Source organism: Lycorma delicatula, chromosome 8 (assembly GCF_047948215.1).
Source record: "Lycorma delicatula isolate Av1 chromosome 8, ASM4794821v1, whole genome shotgun sequence".
In the NCBI taxonomy this organism is placed as follows: domain Eukaryota; kingdom Metazoa; phylum Arthropoda; class Insecta; order Hemiptera; family Fulgoridae; genus Lycorma; species Lycorma delicatula.
Window position 1 is genome coordinate 45,829,974 of NC_134462.1, and position 23,829 is coordinate 45,853,802.

A 23,829-nucleotide genomic window follows, 5' to 3' on the forward strand; every position below is an offset into this window, starting at 1 on the left:
TTACTTCAGTAATAAAAGAATTTCCATTGACACAAGGTATTTTTTTATCAATACGATTAATTGTTGACCAGTTTGTTATATTTCGACTATTTCCTCAGCCATGTGACCATCCTTGACTTTGTCCACCATGTTCTCATTAAATATTTCCTAGCAGATAACAATTATTTTTCAGATGATTGATTTTACCACCATGAAAACATTTTCCTTTCAATTCAATGGAAAAGGCATTTGACTTAGGAAAAAAAACTTTGGTTTGCTCCGTTTTATTTTTTTCTTCAATCGGTTTCAAATTTCAACCTTATTTTACTTTTCAGGTATTAACTGTTCTATCTTCTTTAGATAATACATAAATTAAATCTCCAGTATAACTATAAGATGGCAAAATTTTTTCAACGTGTATAAAGTCTTTCAGGCAATGAGCGCGCTGATAGTGCAGCAAAAGAGGTTTGTTTCCAGCCTTCTTTCACCAATCGCATTGTCTCGAACAATCTTATCTGTATTCTGAAGAGGGTGTTTCATGATGAGTAGGAAAGTGAATGGAATGCTACATCAATAACAGACTTAGTCCAGTTAAGAACACTATATTACCATGGAACTCCTCATGCAGAAATAACCATTAAGAAGAGGTTATTATTTGCTGTTTGCAAATAGGGCACACTAGGCTCACTCATGGAAATCTGATGACACAAACAGTTGCATCAGTTTGTGCTCGCTGCAACTGCCAACTAACTGTACACCACAAACTTGCGGACTGTATCTGTTACATGGCATTGCTTCACAAGTTTAAAGTAGGAGCTGACATGCAAAGTATGGTGGGGAACAATGAAACAATGTTACCTAATCTTTTGCAATTTCTCAGGGCTGTCCATTTATATTCAAATAATTAAATATTCAGTAGTAGCTTTCAGTTACCATTTGGCATATAGCAGATGGTAATTTTACTGTTTTAATTTAGGTTATTAAAGTAATACATCATTGCTGTTTTATTTCACGTTTTGGGTTTTTAGTTTAATAGTTAATTTTTAATATTTATTTACATACTATGTAAATATTATGTCCAGGTGCTGATAGTGACACTTCATTGTGCACGCAGAGAAAAAAATCAACATGTACCTTAGTTTCACCTGTTTGGTGATTTTTGCACCAGCCACTTTTATCTTTTCTTGAATTCATGAAAAAATAATGTCACTTCTGAAAAATTTTTCAGTTTGATACTTTCAAGATTATTTCTATAAATTACTTGTAATAAAAAAAAAAATTAAATGTATATTTCATCAAACTTTTTCATAATTTTATATGCTGAATAAAATTCATTTATGCATTTCAAATGTTTATTTGCAATGAAGTAGATATGGTTTGTAGCTTTAATATTAGTTGTTTAAAAAAAATAATAACAGTATTATTTGTGCCTTCTCTTTCTCTTCTAGCAACGTCTGTATGTACAATTTTAAAAATCAAAAATTTGAGAATTCTTTAATTCTAATTTGAACACTCAATCCCAACAAAATTTCAGAGTCCCTAACTAACCATCTTCAAAATGTCCATTTTAAAAAACTTCCTAACTGACTAAGAATAATGACTGGAGATCCATCTTGCTGTCAAATGACAGTTAATTCCATACTACAAATTAAAGCCAAGAGATAAAATAATTTTCAGCCAAGTTAAGGTATGAAATGCAGTCAACATTTCTTTCAAAGGAGTATGTTCCTATTGGATGCATTTCAAATATTACTGCCCAAATAATTACATGTGATGTGGTGGATGGTCTGTGATTCCTCATAAAACTGTGGATTTTTTTAACATCAAATATATATGTTCGGAAATTTATTTCTCAGGTAAATAGTATGTTCGTCAGAAAAGAACATACTGATTGAACATTGGGAAAAAGCCTTAGAGGAGCTTTGCAACAAGTTTTCCTAAGTCATGTTCTGGTCAGAAAGCTTATTAATACAAGCAGGCTTAGGGTTTAAACCCAAGATTTTTTCATTATTTTCAAGTATTGAACTGGCAACATTTAGCTTTGAAAATCTTTTTCTGGTTGCCTTAAAGAGACCGTAAACAGGATTTCTTAATATCATGGCTATTCAGTTAACTTAAAGGATGTCCAGATTGTTTCAAATCGAAGAATCACCTGGTAAAAAAGGCTTTTTCCCACTTTCAGAGTGTTACAATAATTGATTAGGCTTTCTTACCAAAATGCTAAATGAATCTGTCTCTCATGTTTTCAAACTTGAAGCAAACTAATTCTTCAATTAATACTTGCTTGTGTCTACCATTTAAGCTTGACACTGAATAAATCAAAATTCTCACTTAACATATGAAAATAACATGAATTTCTAACAAACCTGTCATTTTGTTGAATAAATGAAAGTAGCTGATTAACCTTACAACCAGAGTACCAACCTGTATGTTGTACCATAGACATGGGATGTAGCCACTCTGTAGACTGGTAGAAGGTTACTAATAATGTGTTATAATGGAGGGAAACAATAAAATTTAGTAATTCTGGGATGCAATACTACATTAGTGTGGGAGTATTATTTAGTATACGAGGGCATGTCAGAAATTATCTTGTTTTTGTTCTATAATTTACTTACACAAAGATAGGTTTTCAACCTGTACATCATTTGCACTTTGTTCAGCATCCACAAGCCATGTACTCCATCCAAGAAGGTTTTCAGTTGGTTGCAAAGCCATTTTTGTATAGCTTCTTGCATAGTTGTCTGTAAAAAATTGACTCATAAACCATCCTTGAGCAACCCAAACAGATGAAAATCAGAGGCAGTAAGATCTGGGCTTTAGGGAGGACATTCCAGTACCTCAAAATTCAACTTGATGGTTTGAATGGTGTGGTGAGCCATGTGCAGGCAGGCATTGCCATGTAACAAAAACACTTTCTTTGGCAATAGATCATGGCATTTGTTGCAAATTGCTGACTTAAGCTTGTTTTCCAACAATTCGCTGTTGATTGTAATCCTCTTTTTCATTTTTTTCAAGTGTTCCAGTGTAGTCCCCTTTTCATCTAAAAAAATGGTTAACATAACCTTTTCCGCCACTGGCTCAGTCTTGAATTTTTTCTTAGTCAGAGATTCCAGGTGTTTCCACTCCATACTCTGGCTCCTAGTGAAGAACAAGTTTCATCACCAGTGACTATTCTGCTCAAAAATGTGTCACCTTCCTTGTTTAAGCGATTGAGTAAGCATTGACAGATGTCAACACATTTGAGCTTGTGTTCTGCAATAAGCTATTACCTGGTAACCATCATCCAGAGATTTTTACACAAGTCAAGCTCATTATGTGTGATTTCTTGGGCACCTATTCACCAGAACCATCTCTCAAGTTTACTGAATCTTGACGTCATGATATTGGTTGATGGTGTTCCTGCTTCCTTTTCATGAGTTACACTTGTCCAACCACTTTTAAATTTCTCGATCCACGAAAAAACACTTTTACTTGATAAAACACTGTCCTCGTACTGTGATAAAAATCTATGATGAATTTTAGCCATAACACACCCTGCAATTAGAGGAATCAGATCACTGCTCATTGTTTGTCCTTGTAGTAAATTGCTAGCAAAGTGAACATGTTTACACTGCAATGACCAGAAGAGAAATTATACAATCGGGATCATATTTTGCACACATGACTACAGCTGTACCAACTCTAAGCAAGCATGGAAGCACAGAAGGCTGAATGACAACCTAGAAAGTGTCTTATGGTGAAAATGTGGATAATTTTTACCTCATAAAATAAACTACGTATATATTGAATATATATCCATTAATATTTTTTCCAAATGTTGGTGCAGCAAAAAACATGTAGCCAATTTACCACATATGTTATTTGGACTTAGTATATGAGGAAGAAACTATAGTTACAAATTTTATACCCAACTGCAGTTACAAACAAATAAACAACTACAAATAAATCACTTTCTGGATATTCTCAATATAGGTAAGTAAAATGTATAATTCTACAAGTTTTTTTAGGTTGTTAACATTCACAACAACATTTCATTAAAATCAAAATGCACAAAACTCTTTATTTCTAAACAAATACACACTCTACGTTAGCAAAGCATAAAGGTCATAAAGGGCAAAGGCTATTGCTTGATCCTTGTACAAGTAAAATTACCTTTACTGAAATAATAGAATACCACAACAAAGCCTTTAGATTCCAAGTTTGAAGTTGATTTTCATAACAAAATTGACGGAAGAGGTCATAATTTATTCAACCTTTGTTGTTTTAGTATCCTTGAAACTTATTTATTAAATAACTATTTTTTTCTATCCATAAAGTTAAAACGACTGAAAAGAAAGTAAATAACATTATGTGAGGATAGGACGGATTTTTAGGTTAAGAATAGTTTCTTGTAAACATAAACACAAAAAAACTTTTTTCACAACTTACCAATTATGACACATACTATGAAAATCAAATATAAAACATAATTACCCATCTGATCTGACTTTTTCGCATTGTGCAACGGAAACAAGTCATCATGTTCGTAAGAATAAGTTATTCACTTAATTATCTAACGTAAGAATGTTTGAAAATATATCTAGTGCACTTAATGTCGTAAGAGTGAGGAAGGTTTCAATGAAGCAACATTTTTTAAAAATCTTTTAGATTCGCCACTTTATTAAATAAACACCATCCTACAACAAACTCCACATTTTCACAACACTAGCAGAATCGATTAATTGAATCTACAGTATTAACGAACACATTGTTTGAGGTTATAGAAATTAAGCACATAATTAAACAACAACCCTTAGTATTATTAATGACACTTTGTAAGTTATTATATTCGATTAATTCATCAAATGTTCCTAAAAGATGGCAGTTATGATCAATTTTTATTTATATAAATTTTGAAAATTCATTTTTCATGATCACTGCAGTATTTAAATAAATCATATTAGTAAATGACTGATTGTTTCTTTTTTAATGTAAATCATTTTTTGTATTATTTGAAATGACAATAAGTGCTAATGAGAAATTAAATTTACAACGAAAATTGTTGGTTGCACTGCGGTTTGTCCCGTTATTCAGCTGTTTGAAACAAATTGAAGATGGCAGCTATGTTAAAGTTAGGTTACTTTGGATCATTAGTAATTGTACAGATAGTAATTGATTTTGAATTTTAATGAAAAGTTAATTAAAAAATATGAAGTTTACAGAGCATTTATCAGCACATATTACTCCAGAATGGAGAAAGCAATATGTCAGCTACGAGGTTTGTGTTAAATATTAATCTACGTAAAAACTATTTTTTTTGTTAGGGTTACTTTGTTTTGTAGGTCGCACTTGAATACTTCGTAGTTTGAAATTTAGATTTAAATATTGCTATGAACAAGCTTTGATGTTTGTATTTTATTTTCCTTTCGTTATGTGGTTATTTTGCTTGTCGTGTTTAGTTTTCATTAGATAGTTATTTTTATTGAATAATTTTTTTCTGCAAATCACAAATTTTATAGTGTATCGCTGTAAAGTTAAAGTTTATTCAATTAACCGAAATCACATTTTGTGAACCTTATTTTCTTCTTATTAATTAATTTAAATATAAATGCATTTTTAGAATGCTAATTTTTACAGTAAAAAAAGCCGCCAAATTTCATTTTACAAGTTAGCGTTTGTATAAAGCAAGTCATTTTGTTATTGTATGTATTTGCAACCAACTTTAGTAATTGTAAACAAAATTTTTAATAATCAAATTTGTAAATTTTACAAAAAAGTCAAATTTAAAAGATTTTTTCTAGCACATATGAAAGATTATTTTATTATTGATTTTGTAATTAATATTATGTTATCTTGTTCTGTTTCACCATAAATCTGTATGTATGTTTTTTAACAGGAAATGAAATCTATGCTTTATGCAGCCATAGAGCAATCGCCATCTGCAGAATTAGTAGAACCTGAAGTTGTTACTAGATATTTTGCTAAATTTGATGAACAGTTCTTTCATTACTGTGATAAAGAGTTAGCAAAGATAAATACCTTTTATTCAGGTAAATTGTTTTTCTATAGAAAATCTTAAATAATTATTATGTTATTTTATTTTATTTTTATCAAGTTACTACTTTAATAATAAATTGTTTGTTTCTAAACTGTTCATTGCATACTATTTGTGAACATCCAGTTAGTTGCTGAGAATCCTTGTTATGTTTTTTAAATATTAGTAAAAACATAAAAAATTGAAGTATTTGAACATTTTTGTTTTGTCAAAACGTCATGCAAAAACACGGATTAAAACATTGAATGTTGTAACATGCTTAACATTTTCTTTTTTATCACCATTCATATTACTTAAAGATATGTTATTAATTGATACCTATTTAACATAACATCAACATTTTACACATTTATTTAGATATTATTATTTGAGTAGCATAGCTAAGCAAAAACTTGCATTTTGAGTTAAATAAGAAATGAAAAAAAACCCAATTTGTTATATTTGACTAGCGAAATATAAACTTAAACAGTAATAATTTTTGTTCTACTAAACTTTAATATATTATCATTTATGATAATTATAATAATTTAAAGAAAAAGAGGGCTATAGAAAGTTTGTTTTTATTGCTAAATAAATTAAGTTCTAAATAGTAATGGAACTAAAGCTAAACCCACAAATATAATTAGGTCTCGTCACTTTTGTTTGAATTAAGCATTATTGCTTTGATATTAATTGTATTTTATGCTGAAAGCAGACGTATTTTAACTACAGCAGGAAAGTATGAGTGAGTTTGGAGTAGATTACAAAAGATTTATTCTAAATACATTTAGAATTTATTTTTGTTACTGATTGAAAATTATATTGTAGTGTAAAATTTATATTTTAATTAAATAGTTTAATTTTTTCACTAATTATTCTTTGTCACTAAAATCATTTAAATGATATAATTTAAATAGTGACTATTCCAGTTACTAATTTTCTGTATTAATATCCTGAATGCTGCTGATGTAACTTTTCTCAGTTCCAGAACTATTAGATAATTTTTTTCTTTTTAATAAAAATAATTCCAACTTTACAAAACCCAAAAAAAAGCAGTAAAAACATATAACACTAATTATTCATCTTTAAATGTTGATTAAATATTGTTGCCAAAAAGTAAACTACACAAGGTTTATTAAAACCTGAATGAAAAAAAAACTGTTTGTAAGAAATGTAAAAGCAAGAACCCTCCCAGCTTGATCAAAATAAGAATTGAATGTAGAAAAAAAGAATTACAAACTGCTATCTAGCGTGACCCAGGTTTAAAAACAGAGATAAGCTTTATTTTATCCATGTGAAAACATTTTTTTTAAAAAAAAGACATGTTTGAATATCAGAATATTCTAGCAGTTTTTGTTACAAAAGCTGGGGGAAAGAAACTTTTCCAAAATATGTGTAGATTGTGCTATACCAGTCCATAGGTCATTGTGGTATAACAATCCAATGGAAATATTTTTCTCTCATCCATGTAGACAGTGTATTGTTTTTTTAAATATTGTGTTACACTATGAATATTCTATTTTAAGTCAATTAAAAATATTGAAAGTGATCCTCATGATATTTTGTAGTTTGTGCACCACCTTACAATACCACCTATCTTAAGGTTTATCTGTTTTAACTTAAATCCTTTTGTTACCATAACTTAATTATGAGTATGCCTGAATCATCCACTCAACACAATTATATTTTCTTCAGCTATTAGAATGAGTTTTTTTTATAACCTATTTTTGTTATATAATTAGTTCAGGACTGATAAGTCAATGTTTTCTTATGTAGAAAATATTCTATGATAAAAATTAAAAATTGTGATACATATTTGATCCAAACCTCTTAATAACATCTTATAAATGGTGTATGTATATATCATTTTCTAATTACATTATATATAATATATATTATGTATACATAACATAATGTTAAAGAGAAGTTTTTATATTATTTTATTTGGCCGATGTAGTAGTGTTAGGATTTGTTGAACAGATTTGTATTAATATTTCAGTGTTCTGAAATATTGTCTATGAAATATGTAAAGGACTATTCCTTTATATATGACATAATATATGATAATTATGTCATCCTCACCTCTTAATTACATCTGTTTCAAAATAAAAAGCTGTATTTATGTTAGATCCTCCAAATTTTAGGAGTTTATATGCTTGGTCTGGGAAAGCAACCATCACAGAGAGCTAAAATCACTCCTGAATCTCTTGAAAAAAGATTGAAATATATAAAATGTTCCACTTGTAGGAACAAGTAATAGGGTTGATAAGACTTCTGGCTTGATCAGGCACCCTACTCTCTTTTCTTAACAAAAATTGAAATATTATATTTTGATTGTCAACTTCTTTACAGAAATTTCTCTACTTCCAAAGGCTGTTAAAAAAAAGCTTTAATATTTTTGAAAAGTTTCTTTCCCCCAGCTTTTCTAACAAAACAAAAACTGCTGGAACATTCTGATATTTAAACAAGTCTTTTGTCAAGCGTTGAAGAGGTATGGTCCCTCATTTTCTTCTTCCTCCCTCGCCCAAGCTACTTCGTTAACAAAAACTGAAAATATTAGATTTTTTAAAGGAGCAGAATCAATGCATATATAATTTGTAACAACTTTGTAAATATTTTTTCTTCTTTGTTTAAATTTGTCAAATCGATTCAAACTTGCATATAATAAAAATTGTTAAGTTTTTTTCTCTTTTAAGCATGTTTACTCAATGATGATTAGAATAGTTATATCTATGTGATATATTTTGTATTACTTTGAGACTCTGCAGCATTAGTAATGATGCGCAAAGAAATATTTTAATCATCATACAAATATTGTTTTATTTCAGAAAAATTAGCAGAGGCAACTAGAAAGTATGGTAACTTAAAAAGTGAATTAAGTGAAGCACAAGAAGATGAATTCAAAGGAAAGGGAGGTGCTCTTTACAGGCCAAAGATACTTAGAAAAAGAGATGTACCAGCCAGAAAAATACAGGAATTAAAATTAGCATTTAGTGAATTTTATCTTAGCCTTATTTTATTACAAAATTATCAAAATCTTAATTTTACTGGTTTTAGAAAAATTCTTAAAAAACATGATAAGGTTAGTAGTATTATGTGTATATAAACAATTTTTTTAACTTCATAATGGTGGTTTCTTCAAATGAAGTATAAGTTTTTCTTACTATGAGATAAATTGTATAATTTTATATGTATATTTCACTAAGATATTAGGTACTGCCATTAAAAATATAAAAAAGCTTGTTATGTATATAGGGTTTTTTGGCGTGTAGAAATTTTTTGTGCAGTAAATTTTTTTTTTTGTGCAGTATACAGCTGTATACTGCACATCTGAGAGGTATTTGGAGACAGAAAAAAAAATCTGCAGTATGGTGGGTTTTTAATTTTTTCTGCCATCTTGGATCCGCTGTATTGAATCAAACTTAATTTTTTTTATTTTACAACAATATTTCATAAATGTACCTTGTAAACCAAGACATAACACATCTTTCAGATCGCAAATTTCCCACATATGCTCTTTGTATTTTATTGCTTATAATATTAATGCCATAAGTTTCATACATTCGTTTCATGTGTACTGCGTGAGCTAATGGAGTGGATGGCTGTTTGTTACCATTTTGCAATAAAACTACTTTCATGGTAACTTTAGAAGAGTCAATAAAAAGACCATTTTTCAGGAATATGCTGAATTCCAAATTCTTTCATCAGGTCATTGACATCAGAACAAATTCACAAAGAATTTTTCAAGTAAAATAAGTTCAAAGAGTTTTATTTCATGTTCTAAACATAGTAACTTTTGTTTTCTTCGCTAAAATAGTCCACTGTTGTAGTCTAAACCCCAGACGTTCAGCTTGCTGCTTTGATAATTTTAAATCACAAACTGACTCACTAAGTTCATGTTGTTGAATTAAATGAGGAGATTTCTTATCTGATACAGAAAGAAATTCTTCAACATCCTCTATATCATCTGCTTCATTTTCAGATTGTTCTGTAGCAATGTCAGATTAGATGGTGGTAAAGGTACAGGTAACTCCTCTCCGTGTGGTGTACCAGCTTTAGAGTTGAGGATACATCTGCATATTTTATGAACTTTCTATTTTTGAATGAAAATCCAAATAAGTCATGCAAAAGTAGCAGTCGAAGTGGTCCGTCCTTAGGTTCACTCCAAACCATTGATACAGCAAATGGCAAGGCTTGTCGTTTCCTTCAACCATTCAGTTCATGAGGTACCCAGATTTTATCGTGATCCCCGAGTGCACAATCAAAATAAAATTTATATAGTGTTTTTATCAATTCAGAAATAGTTTTTTGTTGAGATTTAGGCATAAATTTACCACAGACAAGAAAAATCTTCTAGATGATTTGAACATCCATGAACTCTTGCAGAAGCCACGTACAAATAAAAGACAGAATAATCACTTTTGTATTATAAAAAATTGATGAAATATAGCAAAACACTAATTGCTATGTGAAACAACACACAATATAGACAAGTGAGACTAGACTATGATATTTTAAACTCTGTACTAAGCAACAACAGATGTTTGTATGATATAACCATACAGACATGTTTACTTATATGTCTGTATGTTTTTGTATATGTCTACTTCCCATGATACAGTGAATATATTTTTTTTTCTTTATTAAGCATGTGTGTATATTGTTTAAAAGTAAAAATACAGAAATTATTCTTAATTGCAACCAGTAGTGATCAAAATAGTTTATTGTTAAAAACATTTTACAAATTTACGATTTACATAAAACCTTTACGTGATAACACAATTTCAATAGTATATTTGAAATTAACACCCAAATTACAGTGAGAAAAGTTGTGTAACATGTTAGGTACAAATTTTGTGTTGACTAGTGTAAAGTAAGACAGAAAGTATGTTACAATAGTGGCATAGAGCAAGTGTTATACCACTTTGTAAAATTATGATGACATTTTTCAATTTATTTTATATTATTTCATGGAGAACTGTCTTCATGTAATTATAGCATGTAAAAGCAGGATAAATATTTTCTTTGTAATGGTAGAGTAAAATTGATTAACAGTTATTTAAACAAAAGTTATTATTTAACCATTACTAAGTATTACATTATCACTTAATAATTATTAAGTATTATTTATATTACAAGTAATATAAATTACTTTCATGAATGTTTTTAAATCACTGAATCATGTACCATCTTGATAATTGGTATGTGTGTATATATGGTTCTGATGAACCACCACATCACATTTGATGATAATGATGTAATTAAAAATATAATTTAAAAAAAAGGAATTATTATTTCATTTATTGTTTCATTCAAAATTTCACAATGGAACATTATAATTTCAGAATGTTTTAATGTAATAAATATAGAATTTAATACCAACTGAAGATGTGAAATACCACAAAAACCAGTTATTAGAAATTAATATGGTAAATATTTCTTATAAATACTTATCTAATTACCATGTTTTGGTGGTTTATATTTAATATATATATATTCTTATGTATAGTTATTGGTTGTTGATGTTGGTGCTAAATGGAGGTCAGAAAATGTTGAAACATCACACTTTTATACTAATAAAGATATCGATAGACTGATCCAAGAAACTGAAAACACAGTCATCCAAGAATTAGAAGGTGGTGATAGACAACGAGCAATGAAAAGACTGCGAGTGCCTCCTTTAGGTGAACAACAAAGCCCTTGGACAACATTCAAAGTTGGGCTTTTCTCTGGCTCTTTCATTGTACTTCTTATTACTGTTATAATTTCTGGTAAGATAATTATAATTTGTTTTATTAGCCTTTTTCTCTGAATTTAATAATTATTTTTTTGTCATCTGATAAATGTTTTCAACATTTCTTAATTAAGCCTTAGCAGTGTTAAGTATAGACATTTGTACAAGATCACAAATGTCATGAAAATTAGGTTTCATTTCCTGAAATAATATCTATGTATTATTAGTATTGGTAGCTGAATCGCAGATAAGGTTAGAAACAGAAGACACCACAAATTTTATGCTTAGAATTAAAAAATTCTACCTGAACTTTTTTACCTGTTAAAATAAATACTTTACTTTCAAAACAGTTGAATTTATTTTTATTATTGTATCACTGTCATTTCCTCTCAGATTTGTGCAGATTTTGTTTTGTGAGTCGTTTTAGTTAGATTTATAATTTGTGAAGTGATTGTTCTAACAAAATGCGTAGGGCAAAAGTATCATCAAATAAAAAGAAAATTTTGTAATAATAAACATACAAATTCTGTTATATGCCTACATCCACACTAGCTAACCTAACTACGCCGGAAAAATCCAGTTCACCGGAAAAAATAAGCAATTCTTCCAAAAAACTTTCTTTTAGCAAGTATAACTATGAAACCTCAGGTACAGAGAATTGTATATTTTTTGTAAGTTTACTTGATGACATGATCCAAAAATTTGTTAAATGTATATTTGCCAGTAATGAAAATTGTATTGAGCTATGTATTTTGGATGAAGGCAAGCAAGGATTGGCAGTGAAAACTGAATTGAAGTGTAATGTTTGTTTTGAATGAATTGAATTTTACTTTATGCAACACAAAAAAGTATGATATAAGTATTAAAATTGTTTGTGCAATGAATGAGGTCTGTTGGCAAAAATTTGATTGTGGCGAATGTTTTTTGCTCACTAATGGACTTGCCCTCACTTCCTCAAAAATTTTAAATACATAATAAGATATTATCTGAGGTAGCACAAGATTATGTTGAAGCATTCCTGAGTGGTTAGTTAAATAAACAAACCACTCAACCTTATTTACACAAGCTGTAAATAAAAACCTGCACTAAATAAGACCCTGCACTTTTGAACAAATGCTTACATGGACATACACAATATATGAATGAAAGTTTTAACAGTGGTGGTGTGGTCAATAATCCAAAAAAATGTTTTTGTGAGATTGAATACTCTAAAATTAGGTATGTATGATTGCTCTCTTTCTATGATGGTTTCAATTCTAAATTAGACATTCCTAAAAATTAGGCCTGAAATTGTGTAAAGAGACAGTTATTGCATTAAAGAAATCGACCAATGTGTTTGAAAAAAACCAAATAAAGCAGCCTAAAAAATGACCATAGAAGCTAGGACAGCAAAAGGATTGAAAAGAAAAGCAATAGAAATTAAGTATGAAGCAGTAGAAGAGCCAGCATATGGTGCAGGGATATTTTTAAAATGTAAAATATATTTTGTGAACTATCTTCTCCAGCTTTTGTAGTAAAATTATATTTGTAGCTTTGATACAAATATACAGTTTTATAATTGATAAAAACTGAAGATTTTTTAATTGCTTTCCTTAAAAAATTCCAGGAAAGGAACTTAATACATTTTATTGATTTTATACCAGTTGCTCATAATTGTACGTATAAAGGCTTGGAAAAATGTCAGAATTTTAGCTTTAATGGTTTCCAACAAAGCTGTACCCAAATTTGTTTAATTTTTTATGGAAAGTATAGATAGGCCCTTTCCGCTTCCCTTATGACAAGAAAAATGTATAAATAAAAGGTTTGTATAAAGTTCTGTACCCAAAATGGTGGTGGGATAGTTTGGATTTTGAAAATTACTTAGTTTAGCAAGTTCAAATAATGAACTTTCTTAAAATTTTAAGTAAAAAGAAATTAAACTGATTTAAATTTAATCTAGTTTACTTAAAATCTATTCTAAAAGTTAAATTTTAATTTAAAAAAATTGTTTTTGTTCCAATTTAATGAGTAAATAAATAAAAATATTGTCACCTAATCATGCAAAGCAGTTGATCATTGATGGTATTACCATTATTGCAAAAATGAAGCTTAACTTCATTGTTGTATAATATTTCATTTAAGTGTTTCCTTACTACACTGTTAAGTTTCTTATGAGAATTTATTGTGATCGGTTGGCTAACTGATTTCATCTGCCTTTACCACATTTGTAAGCCACTTTTGTTATTTAATACTCTTTTACTTTTTTCTGTAATTGTTTTTTACTGAATGTAAAAATGCAAAAATCATGTATTGTGAATTGTTCAATGAAACATTTATTAATCATAACCCTATTTCAAAAGGTACAGTGTCAAAAACTATCAAATGATTTTAAGAAACAGGAGCATTAAGAATAGGTGAAAACCAGGGAGGCTAACAAATAATAAAAAATCATTAGAGATTATGCAAGAATTTATTGAGAATCCCCATTCCTCAACTTGAACAGCAGTACGAGAACATAACATTAGCCAAAGTTGTGGTTCAATAAAAAGTGAAAATTTCAAACTTTCAAAATTCATCTGGTGAAAGAACTTAATGAAGATGACTGATCGAAGAATTGAGTTCTGCAAAATTATGATGGAACAATATTTTTGCAGATGCCGATTATTAAACAACTTAATTTTTAGTGACGAGGCAACGTTGTTTTTAATTGGCTATGTAAATCACCATAATTTTGTGAATAATTATGAGTGAAGATTACTGGACTGATTTTAATCAGTTCAGTAGTACTGTGCCTTATGGTGACTGTAAGCATGTGCTAAAAAATTTATAAATTTTTTTTTTAATTAGGAAAACTAATGCACTATCAATCAACTAGAAATGTTTTTTTGTGGTCATATCTTATTCAAAAAAAATTAAAGAACCCAAAAACAGAAATAAAAAAACCAAGAAAATGAGTTTGAAGTCACTTAACTTAAAATCCAAGAAACAATTTTAGTATGCAAATCATAATTAGAATTGGGCTGCTTTGTGTAAAATTTAATGATTTTTGGCCAAAAATTGATAAATTTTAGTGAAATTTGTAAAATAAGTTTTTTAGAAATGTCAGTATACAAATTGAACATTCCGAAGTTCCCGATCAATTATACTCAGTGTTCGAAATACACTGCTCATTTTGTGTATTACAGCAACTCACTAATAAATATTGCCAGAAAAAAAAGCAAAATGCTAAGATGAAATAAGTGTAATGTTACAATCTGAACATCTCAAACAACTGAAAACAATGATAAACGCACAACATTTCAGCTCATCTATTTACTATGCAACACACCAATAAATACAGTATTGTTAAAAAACTAAATAAATAGAATAAAGCATTCCTTTTCACTCTAGACGAACTATGATTTCATGGCCAACTCAAAACAATAACAAACCAATTTTACTTATGTATTGTGCAACAAATACAATTAAATGTTTTCTAAAAAAGTTGTTAAGTTCTAAATAATAATTATTTTTGTTTACCATTTGAATATTAATCAAATGCAACTTTAAACATAACAAACATGGTTGTCATGGCAGTCTGTTTGGGTTGTCATGGCAGTCTGCTATGACAAATAAACAAATAAATGATTGTACAGATGTCATTTTGAAACAGGAAATTTGACCAAATCGTCTTTCTCACATAAAATGAGATTGACGAAAAATCTCCAGTTGGTCATTTTAGCATAAAACTGAACCTGATGAAAAATCATCAAGTGGTCTTCAAAGAGTTAAATTTTCAATGTAATATTTTCCTAAATAAAAACTATTTTGCTGCCATTTTGGGTACAGACATCATACCAACTTTTTATTTGTACCATTTTCCTTATCTTAAAGAAATATTTTAGATGATGAATCACAGTGTGATGCACCATTTAAAATTTTATTTTGAGTTACAACCCCCCAAGAAAGGGTTGAAATTTTATTTCTTATCAAAAGGAAACTAAGGAAAGTAGTTGACCATTACCTTATCCTGAACATTACAGTACTCTATCTGGAACAATTTTAAAGTTGTTGAGTGATTTCCATACTTTTAACTTAGTCTTTATATATACATGATGCAATTTTTTTATGGGAGTAGCAGATGAGGAGGCTGGTTACCTCTCATCATCACTTCTCATGTCAATAATTGACATCACAACTTCCATTCAATTGCTACAATGCCCATTCTTGAGTTTGATGGAATTTTATTTTAGCAATATTAATGTTTCATTAGTTCATGTGTTTGATAGACTCCATTAAAAAAAAAAACACAGGTGACCTGTGAATAAATAGTGCAAGGATAAAATTGATAGACATAATGAAATAATTAGTCTTTTGTTACAATTATTAATTTTGCCCAGTTTTCTAGGCTTAGACAGAAGGTATTTGTCTAGATATTTACAGATAGTTGCCCTTCTGAACCAGTTTGGAAAATTATCAGTTTTAACAGTGTGTCAACACACTGCATTTGGCTTTGAGTTTTTATGAAATCCACTGTATGCTTATTATGTATTGCCATCCTAGATCTGTTTTCAGGTATTTTATTTTTACTTAAAAAGGAAACTAGCGTAAAATGATATCTTAAATTAGAAAGAAATATATAATTTCTGTAGTATTCATTATCCTATAACTTCATGTATGTTTTCTGTATTTTATGTGTTATATGATGAAGTAGTTTAATTTTATTTAATTATACTTCAAAATGAAATGATAAAATGTATATTTTACACTTTTGTAAATATTAATAAATAATATTTTTATTTTAATATTTTAACAAATTTTATTTTATTTCAAACTAGAATGATAAAATTAATATTTTATAAAAATATTTAATGTTTCAGGTATATTTCATGGTAACAATAGAGATGACTGGAGAATAGCTTTTAGGTTGTATCGTGGTCCATTATTAATTGTAGAATTTTTATTTCTGATGGGTGTGAATGTTTACGGATGGCGATCATCAGGTGTGAATCACGTACTTATTTTTGAACTTGATCCCAGAAATCATCTATCTGAACAGCATATTATGGAGATGGCTGCTATATTTGGAGTAATATGGACCCTAAGTGTACTTAGTTTCTTATACAGTGCATCATTAAGTGTACCACCATATGTTAATCCTTTAGCATTAATTACTATTATGGCTGTTTTCCTCTTCAATCCAACAAAAACTTTTAGACACGAAGCAAGATTTTGGGTATTACGTGTATTGGTAAGTGTTTTAAAATTTTGCATGACAGACTTATTTAATTGATTGATATATTTATCATTGCTGTTTTTACAAAACTAATGTTTAGTTTAAAAAAAGTTTCTCCCAAACAGAAGAATTTGTTGAAATTTGAATAGACATAATTATTAACATTTTTAAATTTATCTTGTTATTTATTAAGAAGTTAGTATTATTTTGATTCCGATAGCCACTTTTGAGCAATCCATACAATTATATGTGATTTTAGCATCACTCAGTCAGTTTCATATAGTTTAATTATTACTTTAGTTGTATCTGTAATTATTAGTAATTTATTAATTCAGTCAAACATTAAATTAATTAATAGACAGTCATTGTGGGCCATATTTTCTCTTATTAGTTTGAAGTTAGTGAGCAAAAATTAATTTTCTACAGCACTGCATCTGTAGTTTACAGATTTATTTTAAAATCCTAAAAATAAAAAGTTAAAACAGTTGGTGTAATCAAATAAAAAACCTGATTGAGTTTACGCTAAAGGTTTTTATAAAAATATTAATGAATGTGAATGATATCAATCAATATGAGAATATCTAAGGATCAAAAGGCCTTTCAATCAGCAAGGGAACTATCATATTTGATGGTTCATTTATTAATATTTATATTGGTAATCAGTAAAATGCAGTAGATTTTATTTAAAAAGATTTAATTTCTTTTTTTTGTGTTTCTTATTATTCTTGGTGGTGTTTATAATACTCTTAATCAATGTCTTAAAAATTAGCAAAGCATAAATAAATGGACTATTTAAATAAATATTTATGTATTATACTGAGTTCAATGTTATATTAATTCGTTATATTAAACACTATTAATTTGCATTGTTTTTTCAGGCATTTAGTTTTATTTTCATGTTTTATTACATGGTCATTCTTTAATGAAGTATCATTTATTTCCTGTTTTTTTTTTTGTTTTTTTCAGTTACGAATAATTGCTTCACCATTTTTTTATGTTGGTTTTGCTGACTTTTGGTTGGCAGATCAATTAACAAGCCTTGTTCCAGCACTTCTTGATTTACAATATTTTTTCTGCTTTTATATTACAAATGAAAGTTGGATGAAAGCTGATAGTAAGTAGATTATGTTACTGTTGCTACTTCTGTTAATCTTAATAGTTGTTTGAAAAATTATGTTTATTAATTTTTTCTAATATTAGCTATATTTTAATACATTTAACTCATATCAGACCTAAAGGAAATTTCTTGTTTGGCTGTCCTTTATAAACTGAAGGTTCTTGATCAATAAACACAGTTTTAATAATAATAGTAATAATAATAATTTTAATTTATTTAACGAATAAGCACAATAAAGTATCTAATAAAATAAATGATAAACATAACTGTCCAGTTCACTGATGAGATGATATGAGGTTGTGAACCAGATTAGAGTAATCAGTTCAAGAAATAATAAATAATCAAATTAACAATTACAGTATAAATATTAGAACATATATCATTAACCTTCTTATCACTTTATTATAAATAAATCAATAAAAATAATAAGGTTTTTACACAAAAAAAGAAAAAGAGCCTTGTATAATCACAAACAGTAGTCTAACGCTGGAATACTATTGGTTACATAATATTTTTCCCACATTTATAAGACTAGTTGTCAAGATTTTATTTCAACATTGAGTATTTTATAAATAATTCTTATACAGTTTATACTCTTCTGTTTTACTTAATCCATAATTTTGCTTAGATAGTGTTTAGTTTTATAATCTGACCTTATTCTGTTTACATTTTAGAATTGTGGATATTCTTTTAACAAGACATGATTTGCAATCAATCCAACCCAAATACTTCCCTCTTGAATATAAAATATTGAAGAACTAAACCATGGTACAGGTACTGGTGAAGAATTCTGGAATCCAGATTGTAAAATTTATTATGACTGTGTCAAAGATCAACATTGTATATTTGAAAAAGAAATTCTGATTCTGAAGAAATCAAAGGATGCCTAATTAGGAAGTGTAATTATCACCTATTGTTAGCTTCCTCATAACAATTTATAAAAAAAGTTTCATTTAAGTAAAGTTGGTCGTCATATCCAGAGGAGTAATTCTGAACCTCCCAGAGATTTCAGATTATTCAGCATAAGGGGATACTGTTAGACTTATCAACAAAAAAAAGTACATTATTGTATGACCAACCTTCCAAACTTTAAGTGTGTAAAGTTTGTGTTGTAAATGGATCAAGTTATAGAGGTAAAAATGAAACAGAAATATATAGACTTTTATTAGGCTGTTTATTGTGAATAAAAAAAATAATGATGAACTCGTTAAAATTAAACAGTTAGTTACTTAAGATCAAAGCTATTGTAATAGCTAAAACTAACAAACGAACAAACTGACCATGATGGTGTATCTAGCTAATCCTCATAAACAAAAATCAATAAGCAGACCAAGATCAAGACGGAACAGTCAGAAAGGATTTGACCAAGGATGTTTGGCATATAAAATTGAGAAAAGAGGCATGTTTCTGAATAATGAGACTTTTTGAAAGAAAATACTTTATGACACGTGTGGTCTTATGTGTTTACATGTGTAAAGAAGAAGAAGAAGAATGTAATAATATCTGTTAAGCCCATCACATGAAATATAACTTAATATTTTAATTCCATTTTTTATAAACTTTTCATAAACGTACAATAGTTTGATTATTTCATAAGAGAAGGGATTGAATTTTTGTGTAGGTATGTCTAGAAAATTATCTTCCCATTTTCAGCAGGACAGAAAATTAAAATTTTATTTGGAAAATAGCTTCCTCCAACTAAATCATAGAAAAAATCTAAAATCTGGATTACTCAATTTGTCAGTGATGGTAAAATCTAGAAATCTATCCAAGAAGTAAACAGTTAAAACTTTGCCATGAAAATTCAAATTTTAGGTTGTGATCATTTTCTTTACATGCAAAAAAATTTGGTATGTAATAGTTTTATCTTACTCCTACTCTCAGCAGAAATGGAAGTAGATTTTCTCGTTAAAGAATTTAACTTTCCCAAGTATTTTAACATTTGAAAAATTCAATTGTTATCAATAAGTTTTTTTTTTCATTTCTGCTCTACTTTTCATAAAATTATTTTTTGTTGCTTTTCTCTGTTTTTTTTTTTTTCAAATGGGAGATTACATTTAAAGATTTTTTGAACAAAAATGTATGTTTTAATAAAAAATGTACAAAATGAGAGGTGAAAAAATACCAGACCTTAGCAGGAATTGAATGCAAGACTAGCTGATCTGAAAACCACAACACCACCTTCAGAATTTAGAAAGAAGATTTTTTCACAATACCTCAAAAATAGTTTCAAAATAAATGCCAAACTTTATTGGACATATTACCCATTAATTGAGAATTTAATCTTAATACAGATCATTTTTTTTTAACAAATTGCAGTACAAAAACCATTAATAAGTATTTTTGAAGTAGCCCTATTTTTGGTTAAATTTTAATTTGAATTAACAAAATACATTATTTATTATGTAATTTTTAACTTAATAGTCTTTTATATAACTGTTACATAGCCTAACATGTCTAAGATAGACATTTTAAAGCAAAAATCTTACAAAGAACTTTAAGATGTTACTTCATAATAAAAATAATCATTGTCAACTTAGCTCCGTATTATTTATACACATTATTGACTGAAAAAAGTAAAAACAGCTCATACTACTTCTCTGATAATAATTGCAAATATGCAATTTCTTTTCTCAATTTTTGGCTATATAATTCAACTACACATTAGAGACTGATATACTTGTTGGTAACTGTAGTATTCCTAGTTATATATGAATTAGATATTGATCAAGTCTCTCCACTACCAAGAAGTTTGTACTTAGTTATATTCCATAAGCCAAGGAACCCTATATATTAGGAAGATTATATATTAGCAATAATACATGTTCCTCCTTATTTATTATTTTTTCATGTTCTTTAGTTTAATCTCTGTCTTGCAACTAATTATATTTTCTAAATTTAATTTACCAGAGATGGATAACTTTATACCTCTTTTCATTTGTTATGTTCACTTTATAGTGATTTCTTTATTACACTTTATATATTTAACTTTTTTCTCAAAACTTGGAAACACATAGCTGAAAAATAAGAGATAATTTTAATGATGAAACAGAAATAAAACTGCTAGTTATTTAAACCAATTATTGCAGGTGATTTCACTTAGAACTGGCAAATCACCTTTTAGGATCATAATCTTTAGGTGAATTTAGGTCTTTTTTGGAAACTTATAGAAAATTTAATTTCGTTCTTACATTTAGCATGCAGCAAGCACATTAAGCCAAAGATGAACATTTAAATTTTAATTTATTAAACATTCTTCCAGCCTTTTTTGGTGTTTCATCTTTTATAAATCAAATCAATCACTTTATACATTTTAAACCTAACTAAAAAAAAGCTTCTTAAAAAATAGACATTAATTTGATTATTTATTGATTTTCCCGTATTCTATTTAAATTAAATTAAAAAAGTACATATACTATTAATCTTGAACCAAAAAAAAAAAGCTTACAGATATTATTATGAAATTTACTTACAGCAATGTCATTTTCACAAAAAAAATTATTATACACAAAACTAAATCCCAAAACTTACAAAATAAGCATTGAAAGTGCATAAACAATAAAACTTGTCAAATTGGCATCAGATTTGTTTTGTTTGCCGTTTGTGCAAATATTTTTTGAAACAAATTGTGATATACGTTTTTAAAAGGGAAATTAGAATAAAATATCTGTTGAATATTCCCTACATCAATGGAAGTATTTCTTGCTACAGCCATTGTTAATGTCACACCTGTGACATTTATCACAATTAGAGTTAAGAAGTTCCTTTTTACATTTCAGATGCAACAAAGTGTGTTGATAAAATATACATGTTGCGACCATTTGTAGCCTGTCTTCCAGCATGGTTTCGTTTCGCTCAGTGCCTACGCCGTTATAGAGATACTAAAGAAGCATTTCCTCATTTAGCTAATGCTGCTAAATATTCAACAACATTTTTTGTTATTCTTTTTTCATTTTTACATCAATCTTATTCAAGTAAGTTTTCTTTTATTTATTCTCTTTATTATTTAATTTAAAATAACTACTTTTTTTTTCATTTATAATTTAATTTAAATCTAGATGTTTTAAATACTTGTACAGCTCCTGATAAAATGAATTCTTAAAATTTTCATAATTTTAAATAAACTATAATTAATAATGATTGTATTCAGACAGGTAAAAAATAATATTTTTTAATGCATTTATATATATATGGATGTTATATCTAAAACACTTACTGGTATTGTCCTTAATTAAGTAAATGTTTCTCTACAAAAAATCTTAATCTGCATCGATTCTAAATTTAATTTTTAAAATTTATACCAGCAAAAAAATAAGCAAAAGATGTAAAACAAACATCTCTCATTAAGAGAGAAATAGAATCCTAGTTTAAACTATCAAAAGTTGGTTTTTATTGCAATTTTTGTTTGTAAATATTTGCAGTGTGTGTCCTCTATATATAAACATAAAATATAATATCCTATTCTATTATCTATTAAAAAAAAAATGTCATAAGTGATTCGTAATCAATGCCCACCTAAAACTACTGACGATATAGTGATGAAAATTTACATACTTGTTCTTCTTATGGTGTAAGTACACACTAAGAAAGGAATTTTTAAATTCAGAGTTTAAAGGATTAAAATGGATTTTTAATCTTTTTAACTAAGCTATTTTTTTTTTTTTAATTTCTGTAACAAATTAAGATATCAACTTGATTTTTTGTGTGTAATCTAGATGTAAATATCTAAAAACAAATTTTTAGTTTTCAAAATTCAACCTCTTCAAAGAGATGAAAAAAGATACAATTTTTGAACAGTGATTGCAAATTCTCCTCATTTCCTACTATACTAAATGACATATTCACTAGATTTGGGATTGCAAATACTCTTCAGATAAATATCTAAAAACCATTTTCAGATGTTTTTAATTTCAATTTTTTTAAGGGATGCGATGTGTATGGTGTGGCAGCTTAACCAACACATCCTTTACCACTATTATTGTATGTGTGACATGAGTGGTTGCACCTGCCTCCTGTTACTTCATTGAATACATAAAATAAAAACAAATTGACTAGAATGGAAATGCAAGTAACCTTATTGCAGTGACAGAGATATATGTATATATATAGATATATGTAAATATATATATATATATACACACACACAAGTATATTTGTCTGTGGTGTCTGTTATACACAATATATTCGTCTGGAATGTGTATACATTCCCGAATAACCGTGATCTGTTAGACCATGAGTGAACCTGATGCGTGCAAAAGTTAGCCTTCAACCTACTAACAAATATACCATTTGAATTTTGAAAATCGGATGAAGAATACCATACTGCACCTCTCAAAACAAGTGCCCACGGGCACCCCGTTTGTTATCAGTTGATGGTAATGATTGGTCAAGCCTCTCTCTAGGTACTTGCATACCTTACCACTCTAGCCTTGCACGCAGTCTCCCCACAGGAAGCCCATTATTGTTAACAGAAATTTTTTAGATATATTTAATATTAATCTGTTTAACGTAAATTAAATTTATTATTTTTATAATATTATTCATTTGATTTATTCCAATCACTTAGTTCAAACACAGTGATAGAGACTCACAGTTCATTAATTCAATTTGTTAAAGTTTGTACTTCAACCGGTGAATCTCCCATACTACATACATTTTTTTTCAATTTTTTTTGAGATGGAATATATATAAAAACCTTCTCAGTTATACCAAGAAACATGGGTCAAAATTTGGTTGCAGTTGATCCATTAGAATTGACTAGAGTAGTTTTTTTGTTTATCCCAAATAAA

At 28.2% G+C, this 23,829-nt stretch overlaps 2 protein-coding genes across 4 annotated transcripts in view; one reads left to right on the forward strand and one right to left on the reverse strand.

The window, feature by feature from the left end:
• Nucleotides 1-4,733, reverse strand: part of LOC142329204 (ribosome assembly protein METTL17, mitochondrial) — a 38,040-nt gene extending 33,307 nt beyond the window's left edge. Inside the window, exon 1 of one of the 2 annotated variants that reach the window (XM_075373604.1) lies at nt 4,456-4,733. In XM_075373604.1, the coding sequence (XP_075229719.1) occupies nt 4,456-4,459 (4 nt within the window). In that variant the 5' untranslated portion in view covers nt 4,460-4,733. The remainder of the gene's footprint in view (nt 1-4,455) is intronic. The other variant, XM_075373602.1, reaches the window with a different exon arrangement.
• A 352-nt stretch (nt 4,734-5,085) lies between these two features.
• The window catches only part of LOC142328876 (solute carrier family 53 member 1-like), a 36,146-nt gene continuing 17,402 nt past the window's right edge, over nt 5,086-23,829 (forward strand). For both annotated transcript variants that reach the window (XM_075373009.1, XM_075373008.1), the window contains exons 1-7: nt 5,086-5,239; nt 5,858-6,011; nt 8,824-9,077; nt 11,505-11,766; nt 16,568-16,938; nt 17,890-18,037; nt 21,820-22,014. In XM_075373009.1, coding sequence (XP_075229124.1) covers nt 5,171-5,239; nt 5,858-6,011; nt 8,824-9,077; nt 11,505-11,766; nt 16,568-16,938; nt 17,890-18,037; nt 21,820-22,014 — 1,453 coding nt within the window. In that variant the 5' untranslated portion in view covers nt 5,086-5,170. The remainder of the gene's footprint in view (nt 5,240-5,857; nt 6,012-8,823; nt 9,078-11,504; nt 11,767-16,567; nt 16,939-17,889; nt 18,038-21,819; nt 22,015-23,829) is intronic.